The 13,184-nt window shown below is 39.0% G+C and overlaps 1 protein-coding gene across 1 annotated transcript in view; it reads right to left on the minus strand.

Moving 5' to 3' along the window:
• KCTD8 (potassium channel tetramerization domain containing 8) overlaps positions 1–13,182 on the minus strand; it is a gene marked incomplete at its 5' end in the record, with an annotated part of 323,892 nt that extends 310,710 nt beyond the window's left edge. Inside the window, one exon of the mRNA XM_004703144.2 lies at positions 12,819–13,182. Within this exon, the coding sequence (XP_004703201.2) occupies positions 12,819–13,182 (364 nt within the window). The remainder of the gene's footprint in view (positions 1–12,818) is intronic.
• Positions 13,183–13,184: the final 2 nt, after the last annotated feature.

The raw sequence follows: 13,184 nt of genomic DNA on the forward strand, positions 1-13,184 counted from the left end.
AGGTTTTGCATTTCAATAGGTGGTTAAATTTTTCAGAACATCAGTATATTACAGAAAGTGGGAAAAATACCTATCACTTTCAAAATGGTGAGTTTAATCTCTAAGTTGGTAAACAAGATGTCTCACTCTCTAACAGGTCATTGCTAAACTGTAAGTCATAAAGCAGACATGTTAATTACCTATAGAAGTCAACGATTCAAGCTGATATGCCCAAAAATATGATTGTGCACACATTCTCACACCATCTCCCTTTGTGTCTTTCAGACACACAAGCACAACTACACCTACATTCTTGTGATCCAAATTGGTAAGACTACAATGGAGCTTCAAAAAGTTTATTAAGGGCCCATTCCAATGCAGAGACATACTATCAAATAAAATGAAGGAAATACATATAATAGATGACTGGGCCTACCAAAAATAAGACACAGATGTACATAAAAGACTTCATCAGAAGAGTAAGAAGAGAGCCCACCAGGGTGAAAAAATGTGTCGGCCATGACTCAGTACAAGGGACTATTCTTTAAAACTTAAATAAACCTATACCTCAATAAGGAAAAAATGAATGACACAATTTAAAAGGAGGCAAAGAACATGAACATCCAGTTCAGCAAAAGATGACCAAGTAGCCAAGAAACACATGAAGAAATGTTCAGGATCACCAGTCATCCAGGAGATGCAAATCAAAGCAACCAGGAGATAGCCACTTTACACCTGCATTGACAGCCGAGCTCTATAAAACAGAACATAAATAATGGTGGAGAGGCTGTGGAGAGATCAGAACCTTCATACACTGATGGTGGGACTGTACATATATACAATCACTGTGGAAAATGATATGGCACTTCGACTTCAACTAGAGATAGAAATTCCATACAATCCAGCAATCCTTCTGCTAGGCATGTATCCTAAAGGAGTAAAAGTCATAACATGTAAGACAACAGTAGGAAGTTAAAAAAAAAACTAAATACCCATCAGTAGCAGAAGGAACTGGTACGTACACACAATGAAACACTGCACATCACAACAAACAAGGAAGCCACAAAGCACCTCACGGCATAGATAAACCTAGAGAAATATATGCTGACAACAATAGGTAAATATGAGACCACTGTTACAAGGAGAAAGAAGTGTGTGTGTGTGTGTGTGTGTGTGTGTGTGTGTGTGTGTGAGAGAGAGAGAGAGAGAGAGAGGTGGGATTTTATTTATATCAAGATAGTGGCTTTCACAGTTGTGTAAGTGAGCAGATCCATCTGAGTTTTCACAGGCTGGTGGCTGCAGATGAATCTAAGGTCAGGTGGCAGGCTCCTGAGATTGGCAGGCAGTATGGCAGGCTGTTGGCTCAAGTCCAAACAGCTGAAGTTGGATAAGCTAGACGCAGGACTTACACCCAGAAAAAAGTAAGCAAGCTTTTCCACAGGGTGCGTATATAAGGAGTAGGGTCAACCCCAAGGAAACTTCCTTTAGATTGCATCAGGGCTGTGACCTGAGTAAGAGGGTTGCAGTCCATCCTAACCTTAGAACTGATTATCTACTTACCGCAGATCTCACTATGGAGTTGTTTACACTATGTTTGGTCCTATCGTGGGGGAGTATTAGGCCTTAACTGTGGTGCATAGGGCCGACTTGATGGAATCTAGCAACTGCAGCAACTGCCAGACCACAGAGGATCCCAACTCAGCCACGTTTACACAAACCAAAAACAAAGACCTTACTGGAAACCCAAATCAATAGTTGGGGAGGTGGATGGTATATCTCTCTCAGAGAAGATGACTGACTACAATTTGGTCGATGAGTAAACTGGATGAGGAAGCCTGCCATAGACTATTAGTGGGAGAATAAGTTCTGTATCTTGCTCCTAATAGTAAAACCCAAGGACTTCTGTTATTAAATTCATTTCTTATTTTAATTTTAAATCAAGGTCAACATTAGAAGAAATCATTTCAAAATCACCTGTGGATTACATTCATAGTTTGTGGCCATCATGCATGCTCCCTCCCATCACTTACTACAAAATTATCCCAGAAGCAAGTTTTCCTTATCAAAAGCATAACTCATTTTTGGATTTTATGCATTCAGCTATACACCCATCTGCAAAAAGTTATGTTAGTTACAGCTTCCACCAACCACAGAATAGAGGTCAGAATACTGGAGAGTTGCATCTGAATGAGGGTCAGCATCTGCATTGACCTCCTGGTTGTCTTCAAATACCTGGACTTTTTAGCAACTAGAAAACTTATACTCAAAATGTGACAGAGTAGTTTCAATAGGAACTGATTGAGCTGAAAGCTAACAGTTTTCCTGAAATTGTGAAGATATGTATTTGACTCCAAAAACTAAACTGAAATTGTTGGCAGATGCCCAAGCCCTGGGCAATGTTTAAACCCACCTGGCTCTATATGATAGTTTGTTTTCTTGTATAAAACTATTATAAATGAAAGCTAAAGACCTTCATCAGAAATACAAATAGAGCTTGATTGAAAGTGTTTTACCTAAATACACCTCATGTATTCTGAGAAAAATCTATAAAACACCAATTTCCTTGTTAAATATGTCAAAACTGATCAATGACCAACAATAGACCTGGAACCATGAATTTCTTTTTTTTCTTTTTCTTTTTTTTTTTCCTTTAAGCAATGAAGGACTAAATGGAATTAATTTATTTTAAAAATCTGTTGAAATATAATTGAAATTCAGTAGTTCTGATAATTAATAAAAAACTAACAATATTCTAATTAAAACAAGACTTTCCAGAACAGTTATAAAATAGGCATGGCTTTTGATTTCCTCAAAAAATGAAAGGAAAGAAATTTAATGCTGAGAATTAATAATGTAAAGAAATGAGATTAACTGTCTTTTGATAACCTCAAATTAATAAATGACAATAGCTAGCATTTATTGAGCCTCTAATTTATGTCTGACACTCTGCTCAGTGCTTTATATGTATTATGATTATTAATTCTGACAATGAACCTGTCAAATAAGTGCTGTTAACCTCATTTTACCTTCATGAGGGCAATTAAATTATATTCCCAAGACTCAAAGCTAGAGTTAAAATATGTCATAGATTTTGATTGAAAATATTAAAGCATTTATATTATTCAAAGATTTGAACTCTGGAGAGGAGACTCAATAGATTTTGGCTTCATCACTCACTAAGTGTTGAACCACACAGGCAGCATCAAAGGAAGACAGAAGGAAAAAAGAATTGGCTGATGTTCAACCATTTCAAGAGGTAACATATAATCCAGTACTGATGGTATTTAAAGAAGTCCATGCTGCCCTGAAGGCAATGGCAAAAAAAAATCAGGGCTCCTAGAATTGACTGATTAACAATTGAAGTGTTTCAACAAATTGATTCAGTGTTGAAGCACTCAATGGGCTAAGTGAAGACATTTGGAAGTTCCATGAACTGAATAGAAGCTATCCTTAGTGTGGCCATTCCAAAGAAACGTAATCCCACAGAATGCATACGTCATCGGATAATGTAATTTAATATCATCTGCAAGTCAAATTTTGCAGAATATAATTCATTTAAAGACGGTTACTGAAATACACTGACAGGAGCAGTTCTTCTGCGTAACACATGGGATCATTATGATTTGATATCAACTGTACAACACCCATTAACAGCCATGTTTAGTATAAATAAACAACCATATATAACTTACAAAATTATTTCAACTAAAATACCCTCTTTATTTTGGTATGTTCTATGAAAAGGGACCCTGATGTGGTTGTGGGCTACACATCTGACTCTGGTTCAAGTTCACTGGTGGCAGCACGAGAGAAAGATGAGGCTATCAGCTCCCATAAATATTTACAGTCTAGAAACCTCAGGGAGCAGCTACACTCTGTCCTATGCAGACTCAACTTGATGTCAGTAAGTATAATATATATTTTTAGAGTACACATGAAATTTGTTTAATTTGTAAAAAGTGTGATGGATAGGTTGGCCTGACCAAGATACCCTGTAGTTTGGCTATAAGCTCCCCACCTATACGGTTTAGGTCATAGTCTGAGGTTGCGCCCTTGTGGGTGCAGTCCATTTGATATCTATGAGATGCTGTGGAGAACGGTCCCTCTTCCTCTCTCCTTCTTGCTACCTGGATTCTGCATCTGGTATCTTGCGACAGGTGCCAGTGACCAGTAATAAAACCTGCCCGTCTTGAGAGCTATCCAAAGCCTGCCACATAATTTCTGCTTCCATTGGCCTCTCCTCTCCTGGTTGCCTAGCTTCTAGGGGCAGGAAGGTGCTACACAAGTCAGGTAAAGCCCCCAGTGTAATATCTGACAATCAAACTGATTTAACCACTTCTAGAACTGTGTGAGCAATTTTTCTGTATATAAACTCATCTCTTTATATAATAATATTAATGCCACTGGTGTCGCTTCTCTAGAGAGCCCAATCTCACACAAAAGTTGAAAAATGAATTTGTTCCAAAGGAAAGTATGGCTACCTTGTGTTACAAGTTGCTGCCAATTCAATCCTGATTTACAATGACCCCATGTATTATAGAATAGAACCATTCATTATGGTTTTCTTAGCTAAACTCTTAGGGTAAGCAAACTGACAGTCCTTTTCGTACATGGTGGCATTGGGTGAGATCAAATCACTGACCTTTACAGTGGTAGACAATTATAAACTGTCTGTGTAACCCACTTCATTATATTATCTATAAATTTATATTCAAAATACACAATAGGCACTAAAATATAGCTGTCAAATTAAGTGCATGAAATTAACATGATTTTGGAGTTATCAGAAATAATGTTTTTGAGTAAGACAGAGTTGTTCCAATTCCAGACCAGTCATATCCTTATCTCCATGACTTTGGGTTATTATTTAAACTCTCTGTATCAAGAAATAATGAAGTAAAAGCACCAAAAAGAAATCCCAAAAGGCATCTCAAGAAAACAAAGTAAAATATAATAAGACAGGCGAAGATCTGGAGTTAGAAAGCCAAAAGAAAAGAATATGCTCAGAATATCTCAATATGAAAGAACTCAAGAAAATATTCAAGCTTGAAGTGGCAATGTTGAAAGTTTCTATGGGGAAAATATTGAATGATACTAGAACCATCAAAAGAAGATGGAATGAATACACAGGATCACTGTACCAAATAGAACTAATTGATACTCAACCATTTCCCAAGGTAGCATATGATCAAAGACCAATCATAATCAACAAAGAAGTTCATGCTGCACTGAAAGCATTAGCCAAAAACAAGGCTCCACGAATTGATGAAATACTGTGGTAGTTATATAGTATGTTGTCAGTTTGAGAGGACTACAAGTGAAGGGGTGGAGTCTAGCCTGTCAATCATTGTACAGCCAAGGAGACCTCTGTGTGGGCACGGCCTTCCCTTGAGGATTCTGGGAACTCCAGTATGTATTCCTCCCTGAAGGCAGGAGACACTCTCTCTCAATGCTCACTCCCCGAGAGACTCTCTACTGACAAGACACATGGAGCTTTGCTAGTGCCCTGAGCTGGAGAAGCCACATGACGATCCCAGCCAGCACTGAGATGCTTACACCGCCACTGGATCCACGAGACTTCCAACCCATTAGCCTGTGATCTTCCTGCATTCGGCGTCATTGTGTGTGTTTCATGAGTCAGAAGAGGACTTTAAAGATTGAACACAAGGATATCATTTTAAAGACTAAGGTGTTCCTGGCCCAAGCCATGGTAATTTTAATTGGCTCATATTCGTGGGAACATGGAACAATGAAAAAGGGAGGTGAGAGAAGTGATGCATTTGAATTGTGGTTTTGGAAAAGAAAGCTGAAAGTACTATGGACTGCCGGAATAAACAAATTTATCTTGTTATCAGGAAAGACCAGTTCCTAAGGAGGGACCTCATGTTTGGAGAAGTAGAAGGGCACCCTTCCCCACCACCACCACCCACACAAAAAGGAAGATGGTCAAGGAGATATAACAGCTGCAAAAATGGGCTCAATCTTGCAAACCATTTTGAAGATGTTACAATGTCACCTTCTTCTGCTCTACGCTGGTCACTCTTAATAGAAACCATCCTCAGGGCTCTAAGAAAGAGCAGCAACAAATCATACAAAGCTTTCTAACAGAACTTTTAGGATACTAATGTGAAGCTCCTGGATTATAGGAAGAAGAATGCAGCATCAAGATTGGAGAAAGGCTTTTCTGGAGACGACACAACCAGCGTTGCTGAAAGTCAAAAGGGCTTAAAGCATTTGATGATGAAAATCAATAATTACAACCTTCAGTATGGAGTAGTGAGTGTATGTTAACAGAAATTATAATGGCATAGATAGTCATTAAATATATTAAATGGGTAAAATAAAGAAAAAGCAAAGAATACATATGCTAAATGTATTATATGATCATATAATTTTTAGATATATTTGTTCACCTACATATGCATGGGAAAAAAGAGAAGAAAATGTAAGATCATAAGCATGAAAAATATATATATAAGTTTGACAGAAGATACTTCTTCATATGTAGTTATATGTTCTGCTAATATATCTATGAATATAATAGAGTATATAAGACACATTTTGAAAACTTCTTAGTAAAAACAAAATACCTGCACTAAAGTATACATGTAAATATTATTGAATTGGAGAATGTTTTGTTGTATATATTTTTGCCACAATTAAAAAAATAATTACACAAATAACAATGAGTACAAGGCAGAAGAAAATGTTCTAAAATTGATTGTGGTGATGAGTGCATAACTCTTCTTTATATGATTGAATTATTGAGTGGTATGCTATATAGATAAGGGGTCAATAAAACTGGAAAAAACAAGCAAAAACACCTTGACAAAATGAGTGCCAGGGCCTGAGGACTCAGGACCACAGCCTGTCAGGAACTCTAGTGTCAATCTGTATCACAGTCCATAAAGACAATCTGCCATGTCCCACTTCAGTGCTTGAGTAGTTGCTGAAGCCTTAAATGTTCGTGAGGAGTCATCGGAAGTGCCACTAATGGTCTTTCCCCACTTGGAACAAAGAACAGTGAATAAGATTAAAGACACAGGAAACCATTAGTCCAAAGGACAAATGAACCATGAACCTCAGCCTCCATGATGCTGACGCTGAGAGAACTAGATGGCTGATGACTCTGAAGGGAATCAAAATAGGAGGTCCAGGATAGTGGAAAGAAATGTGGAATAAAATCCCAAATCCTGAAGATCAGGTTTACTGGTCTGAGAGAGCGTTCTGGAAATCTTGAGACTCTGGCCATCCTTTAGGCCTGGGACTGAACTGAGCCCCCTGGACTCCACTTCAGCCAAAGGATATGCCCATAAGGTAAACAACAACCTCAGGGAGGTATGCAGTATTAGAATAATCACAGGAGGCCAAATTACACCATTTTCCAAGGAATAAAGCGCAGGTATAGTGAGGAAGTGCAATGAATTCTGTTACACTGAGAGGATTACAATGTACAGACTAAAATGTGCATGAATTGTTGAATTTAAAATCAATGTGTTCTTAACCTTACACTCAAATTACAAGGTAAAAACTTATATAAAAATACTTTATTAGGAGTTATGGTGGTGACTTCTTAAATCTAATTCCTAATCTGCATATGTGACTTTTATCATTTAAAGGAGAGATACTTTTCAACAAGGGTCCAGTTATCTCATTCTAATTAATACAAGCCAGTTAATTATAACATGTATTGTTGTTGCGTGCCTTTCAGTGCATTGCAACTCAAAATGACCCTGTGTACAACAGAACAATGCACTGCTCTTTCCACACCATCTTCAAAATCATTGCTATGTGTGAACCCACTGCTGCAGCCACTGAGTCAATTCATCCTGCTGAGGATGTCCTTCCTTTTGTGCTGACCCTCTACCTTACCATGTCCTTCTCCAGGGACTGGTCCTCCCGATTACATGCCAAAAGTATACAGGGATGAAATCTCACTATCCGCTGCTAAGGAGGATTCTAAATGTATTCTTCCAAGATGGTATTTTTACACTTCTCTTCTCCCCTTCTTTCTGGTTATTTTTTCTTCTAAACTAGCACACACACATTCAAATTAGGAGTTCTACCATCCTAAATTACAAGACAGAAAAACTTTCCTAAAGAAGGTTTGCAACACCATTCATTCTTTCAGCTCTACAATCTGCATAAAGATTGATATTCAGAGCAGTAGCATAGGTGGTGGGGAGTGCTAAATCCATAACGCTATACAAAACATCAAGTCTAGATAGTATAATATCTGGCATAAAATGTCAATGCTCTTTAAAAGAAACCAATCTCATAGTCTCCAAATATTTTGAATGCTAAGATTTTGTCATTTTTCTATTTGCTTTATTTATGTAAGTGCTTGCATAAAATCAAAATCTTGGTGTTTTAAAAGAGGTATCTGCTCCTTTTGCTTATTTTTCACTGATGCTAAATTCATTCAACTATGTGGATGCAGAAGAAATTATCACATAAAGCGGTCAGTAGATATTCAAGAAGAACACACATAAAAAAGGATTAACACAATTCTTTTACATAAAATAATATTTGGCGAAACTTTGAGACGAGATAAACAATTTTAAAGTTCTGAAACTAAATAGAATGACTCTTCAAAGATGTATCCCAGAAGACTTCCTGTAACAAGCATGAAGCATGCTAATATAAGAGTGAATAGTTGAATGTTTCCAACTCAACTAGCTGTCTTCAATCAACCCAGTGAAACAAATCAGAATTTATCTAAGAGCAGACAGAAGAATCCACAAAGACAAAGACAAATTAGATTCAACAGCCCAGTTCAGTAACAGCACTATATCTTGGATGTGAGTGTTATATATCACACTAACAATAAAGAGATATACCAAACATCAAAGAATAACATACACAACCTAGAGAAATGTGTGCTTTCGCATCACCTAGTTCTCTACAGACGTGCAAAATTTGACACACTATAAGAAGAGAAAAGTAGCACATCACTACCACCTTCTCTGTAAACTCACTGATAATAAGAAAAATACAATTATATAATGCTACTTATTGGCACAGTGACTGCAACAGTAGGCTCAAATGTCACAGTTTTGAGAATGGCACAGAACTGAACAATGACTCAAACTGCTGAGCCAAGGGTGGCTAAGATTTGGAACTTACTTGCTCAACCACACCTAACAACATCAGAGATCTGCACAACACATTCCAAGTACATAACTATTGCCCATACAACACACTGCCAAAACATAAATGCTTTTCCCTTCCTACTATGTCCTGCTACAAAGAACCGTAATTGTGCTTCCTAGACATCCCCCCAAATAAGAACATGCAATAAATCACTCTGCTTTCCCCCCAAGAAAGGGCAATCCATCTTCAGTGTTAAGAGGGTAGTATAAAATTTAATAGTACTATGGTATTTTGCAGTGTATTACAAAGATAGATAAATAATGAGATAAGACTGAGAATAGAGAGCTAAGTATACATGTAGCTAAATGAAGCTGATATTAAATGTTTAATATGCTGCATCCAACTTGTGCATTAGAATTCAATGACTTAGATAAAAGCACTTAAGGAGCTAGGAATCTAGCTTGTTATTTGTCAGGAAATACTGCTAAACTTTCAAGTCCTAGTGTAGACTGCTAAGATGCTTCTTGGACCTGAATCAGAAAAGAGTTCTGTGGAAGTCAGTCTAGAAGAATCAACTGGTGCATGCCTGACAAGACTAGATGACTTGAACTTGATCCGAAAAATTCAAGTTCCAGAAAGGACCCAAACCAAACCTTCTGCCATCATCAAGCGAACTCATAGAGACCCTATATAGGGTTTCCAAGCCTGTAAATCTTTATGCCAATAAACAGCCTCAACTTTCTTTTGGACAGCAGTTGGTGGGGTTCAACCACATTTGGATTGCCAACAAATGCCTAACCCACTGTGCCACTAGGGTTCCTTCCAAAAAGGAGGGTCGTTACTTAATTGATTAGCTGAAAGTTCAATATGCTACCACTTAATTACAAAATAGCTTTCCAAATCACTTCATAATCTAAATTAGCTATACTTCTATTAAACGAACTTTAAGAATTAATGTTGACAAGAATAAAAATGCCTGTCATTTACGGTTGTAATGCTAGAAGTTAATTTTGTTAAGTTCTTATTATGTGTCAGGCACTCATCCAAGGACACTGCATGTATCCTCAAAGCCTTTAAGACTGATACCATGATTACCCCCATTAGATACAAACCCATGAAATGAGTTAGCAAACAGCATGGCCTGGGATTCATGATCCATTTGCTGTTCTCTTATCCCGAATAGCTTTAACTCTGACGGGATGGTACAATTTAAGTAAAAATTCAATTGTAGAAACTATAGTTATCTCAATTCTAAAGTGGCTTCCAACCACTCTGCTCATATTGAGCCTGAATTTTAAAAGGTGTCAAAATGATTGAAGCTTGCTGAAATAAGTTATGCCCTAAATTATTTGTTGAAAAAACTTAGGATCAAAAAGGGGCAGGTAAAGATAGTCAGATTTTCATCTGTATCCAAAACAGAAGTGGATAACTAGGTTATCATAATGTTTTCATGAGTAAAATTGATAATCTTTTGAAATAAAGACTACAAAAAAAGGGGTATTTTATATTTCATTAACAAGTAGGTTTTGGAAATACAAAATGGTGACTGTTGATTTTCATTCTTCAAGGAAAAATATTAATCCCATTCAAAATAATTTTAAAGGATATGCTGCAAACTGTACAAACATTATAATATATTAATATTCAGAATAAATTTTACATATGAAATTTAAAATGATAACATTTAGTTGGTCCATGACTAGATTACCACATCAAAACAAGACTCTGGAACTGTATTTTTTATCCAAAGTTAGGATAATCTATGAAGACTTGCATATAGATTGCTCCCTTACATTTCCTGAGACTTTTATGAATGAATCCTCAGAACTCCCTAGTCAGAAGCATACCCTGAAAGTAGTTAATCATAATGAATATTTTTCACACTTCCTCTAGCTTCAGAAGTGCATTCCAAATGTCTCTCAAATGATTGTAGTCATTAAATTTGCTGACTTTTGATTTCAATTTACTTTAAGGATATTTCTTCTACTAGTTTAAAGACAACAGAAAGCATCTCTTCATAACCAACGTAATGAATATTTTCAAGTACATCTTTCTAGGGAAACACAGAAGAATCAAATCAGTGACAAACCTCCAAAATGCAAGAGATTAAGGACCCAAGATTCCAATCATCCCAAAGAAAAAGTACTACCCATAAAAGGGCAAAAATTAAATACACTACATCTTCTGATATGCCTGAAAGAGATTTATGTCAAAATTACTTAATACTTAAAACCTAAAAAGTTGTTGATAAAAGTCCCTTTGATAAAGATTAAAATACATAGTTCTAAAAATTCTATTTACATAGCATATGCTAGAAGGTATCCCATTTTTATGAAAAATAAAATAGCTTCTTTTGGGTGGTCTTGTTGAGCATTAACTTAATATTTAACAAGTGGTACTTTGATATTATCAAGACAATCAGATTTACTCAATGGACACTTCTTTTATTTCTCAGTCCAAGTGGTATCCGGGTTAATTCCAGCACTAATACATAGAAAACCTTGCTATAAACTTAGATACTGTATTTGGTCACTCTATTCCTAAAGTCACCAGATTACACAAACCCTGAGGCAGGCACCTTGTAATCAACCTTGCTCTTGTACAAGGAGAGCTGCCTCCACTCCTCCAGCCAGAGTAGAAAACTGTCCAGGATACAGTGAGTTAGTTACCAAAATTCATACCACAGTAGAGCCTCTGTCTGACAGAGCCTTTCCATTCTACTCTTGAAACCATAAAAACAACTATTAAAGCATTTTGCATCTTAAAAAAAAAAAGTTTGCCAAATGATGTCCTTCCTCCACCCCTATGCTCCGCCAGCCCCCTCTCCAAACCCAACTCCCCCGCACCAGGTTCCCATGCCAGGCTTAATTTCTAGAACTATGCACAGTTCCTTCAGGAAGCACACTACAAAAACACCGTTTCTAATGCTTTCTGAAAACTGTACCCTTTCTTAATTTCAGATAACTGCATCCATTCCCCGTCCCTGAAAACACTGGCTCAACAGCCAGTTTCACACTTGAGCACTTGAGATGCAACACACACACACACACACACACACACACACACACACACACACACACACACACACACACCACCCCTTTATTTCCCTATCCTCCACAGCAACACCCAGACAACCAAACTTGGTTCCTAGTCTCCTGCTCCCAAAAGGCAGGCAGGTGAACTGGTGCTGAGTGAAAGGAGGAGGGGATGGGGGGATGAGGGCTTTATTCAGTCAAGCTCAATGGAAACCCCTCTCCCAGCAGTCATTCCCACAACCTGGCCACCTTGAAGTCTCAGGTGGCACAGCTGCCACTTCTCCCCTTGTCCCCTCCCGACACAGCCTGTAACTGGACGCTCCCGCACCTGGTGAGCACAAAGGGAAGGCAGTACTTGGTGGCCGGAGCCCTTGGGCGCGGTGAGAAGAGGGGGCCCGGGGATCCAGCCCTGCCCTGCTACCAGTCCCAGTTCTAGTCGCAGGGAGGTCCAGAGTATGCAGGAGCTGGACCAGAGGAGGGGGACGATCACAAAGTGCAGCAAGAGGGCTGGGTGCTCACTTGGTGTTTCTGAGTTCAAAAATAAATAGGTGGAGGTGGGGGGTCTCCAGGGAGACCCCCAGGGCTTAAGATTACATGGTATCCACTGCATGACGGCGGGGGCTCCGCACCGGGACCCAAGGATGCGCGGAGGGGCCCTGGGACCGCCGGGGCTGGCGGGGCGCCTGCAAAGCGCCCAGGCGGGGAACTTACGGAAGAAGATGTACTCGGTGTAGCTGCTCCAGATCTTGTCGTCGCGGTACTGGTTGACGAAGGCAGCGGCGCCCGAGGAGTTACACGCCACCATGTGGAAGCCGGCCTCGGACAGGCGGTCGAACGCCTGCTCCAAGTACGTGAACTTGAGGTAGAAGCGCGACGTGTACTTCTCCGGCGGCCGGTCGGGGTCTCGGCTCTCGTTCAGCGTGTCCCCGAAGACCTCCTTGGCCAGCGCGATGCGCCCGCACACCAGGATGCGCGCCACGCGCCGGAACTTGGCGTCCGCCTGGTTGTCGCGCAGCGCGGTGAAGGAGCCGCGGTAGCCCAGCGTCAGGAAGCCCGAGCGCTTGTCCGCCGCGCCGC

Source organism: Echinops telfairi, unplaced genomic scaffold (assembly GCF_000313985.2).
Source record: "Echinops telfairi isolate 266 unplaced genomic scaffold, ASM31398v2 ScPeMD7_7468;HRSCAF=8506_0, whole genome shotgun sequence".
Classification (NCBI taxonomy): domain Eukaryota; kingdom Metazoa; phylum Chordata; class Mammalia; order Afrosoricida; family Tenrecidae; genus Echinops; species Echinops telfairi.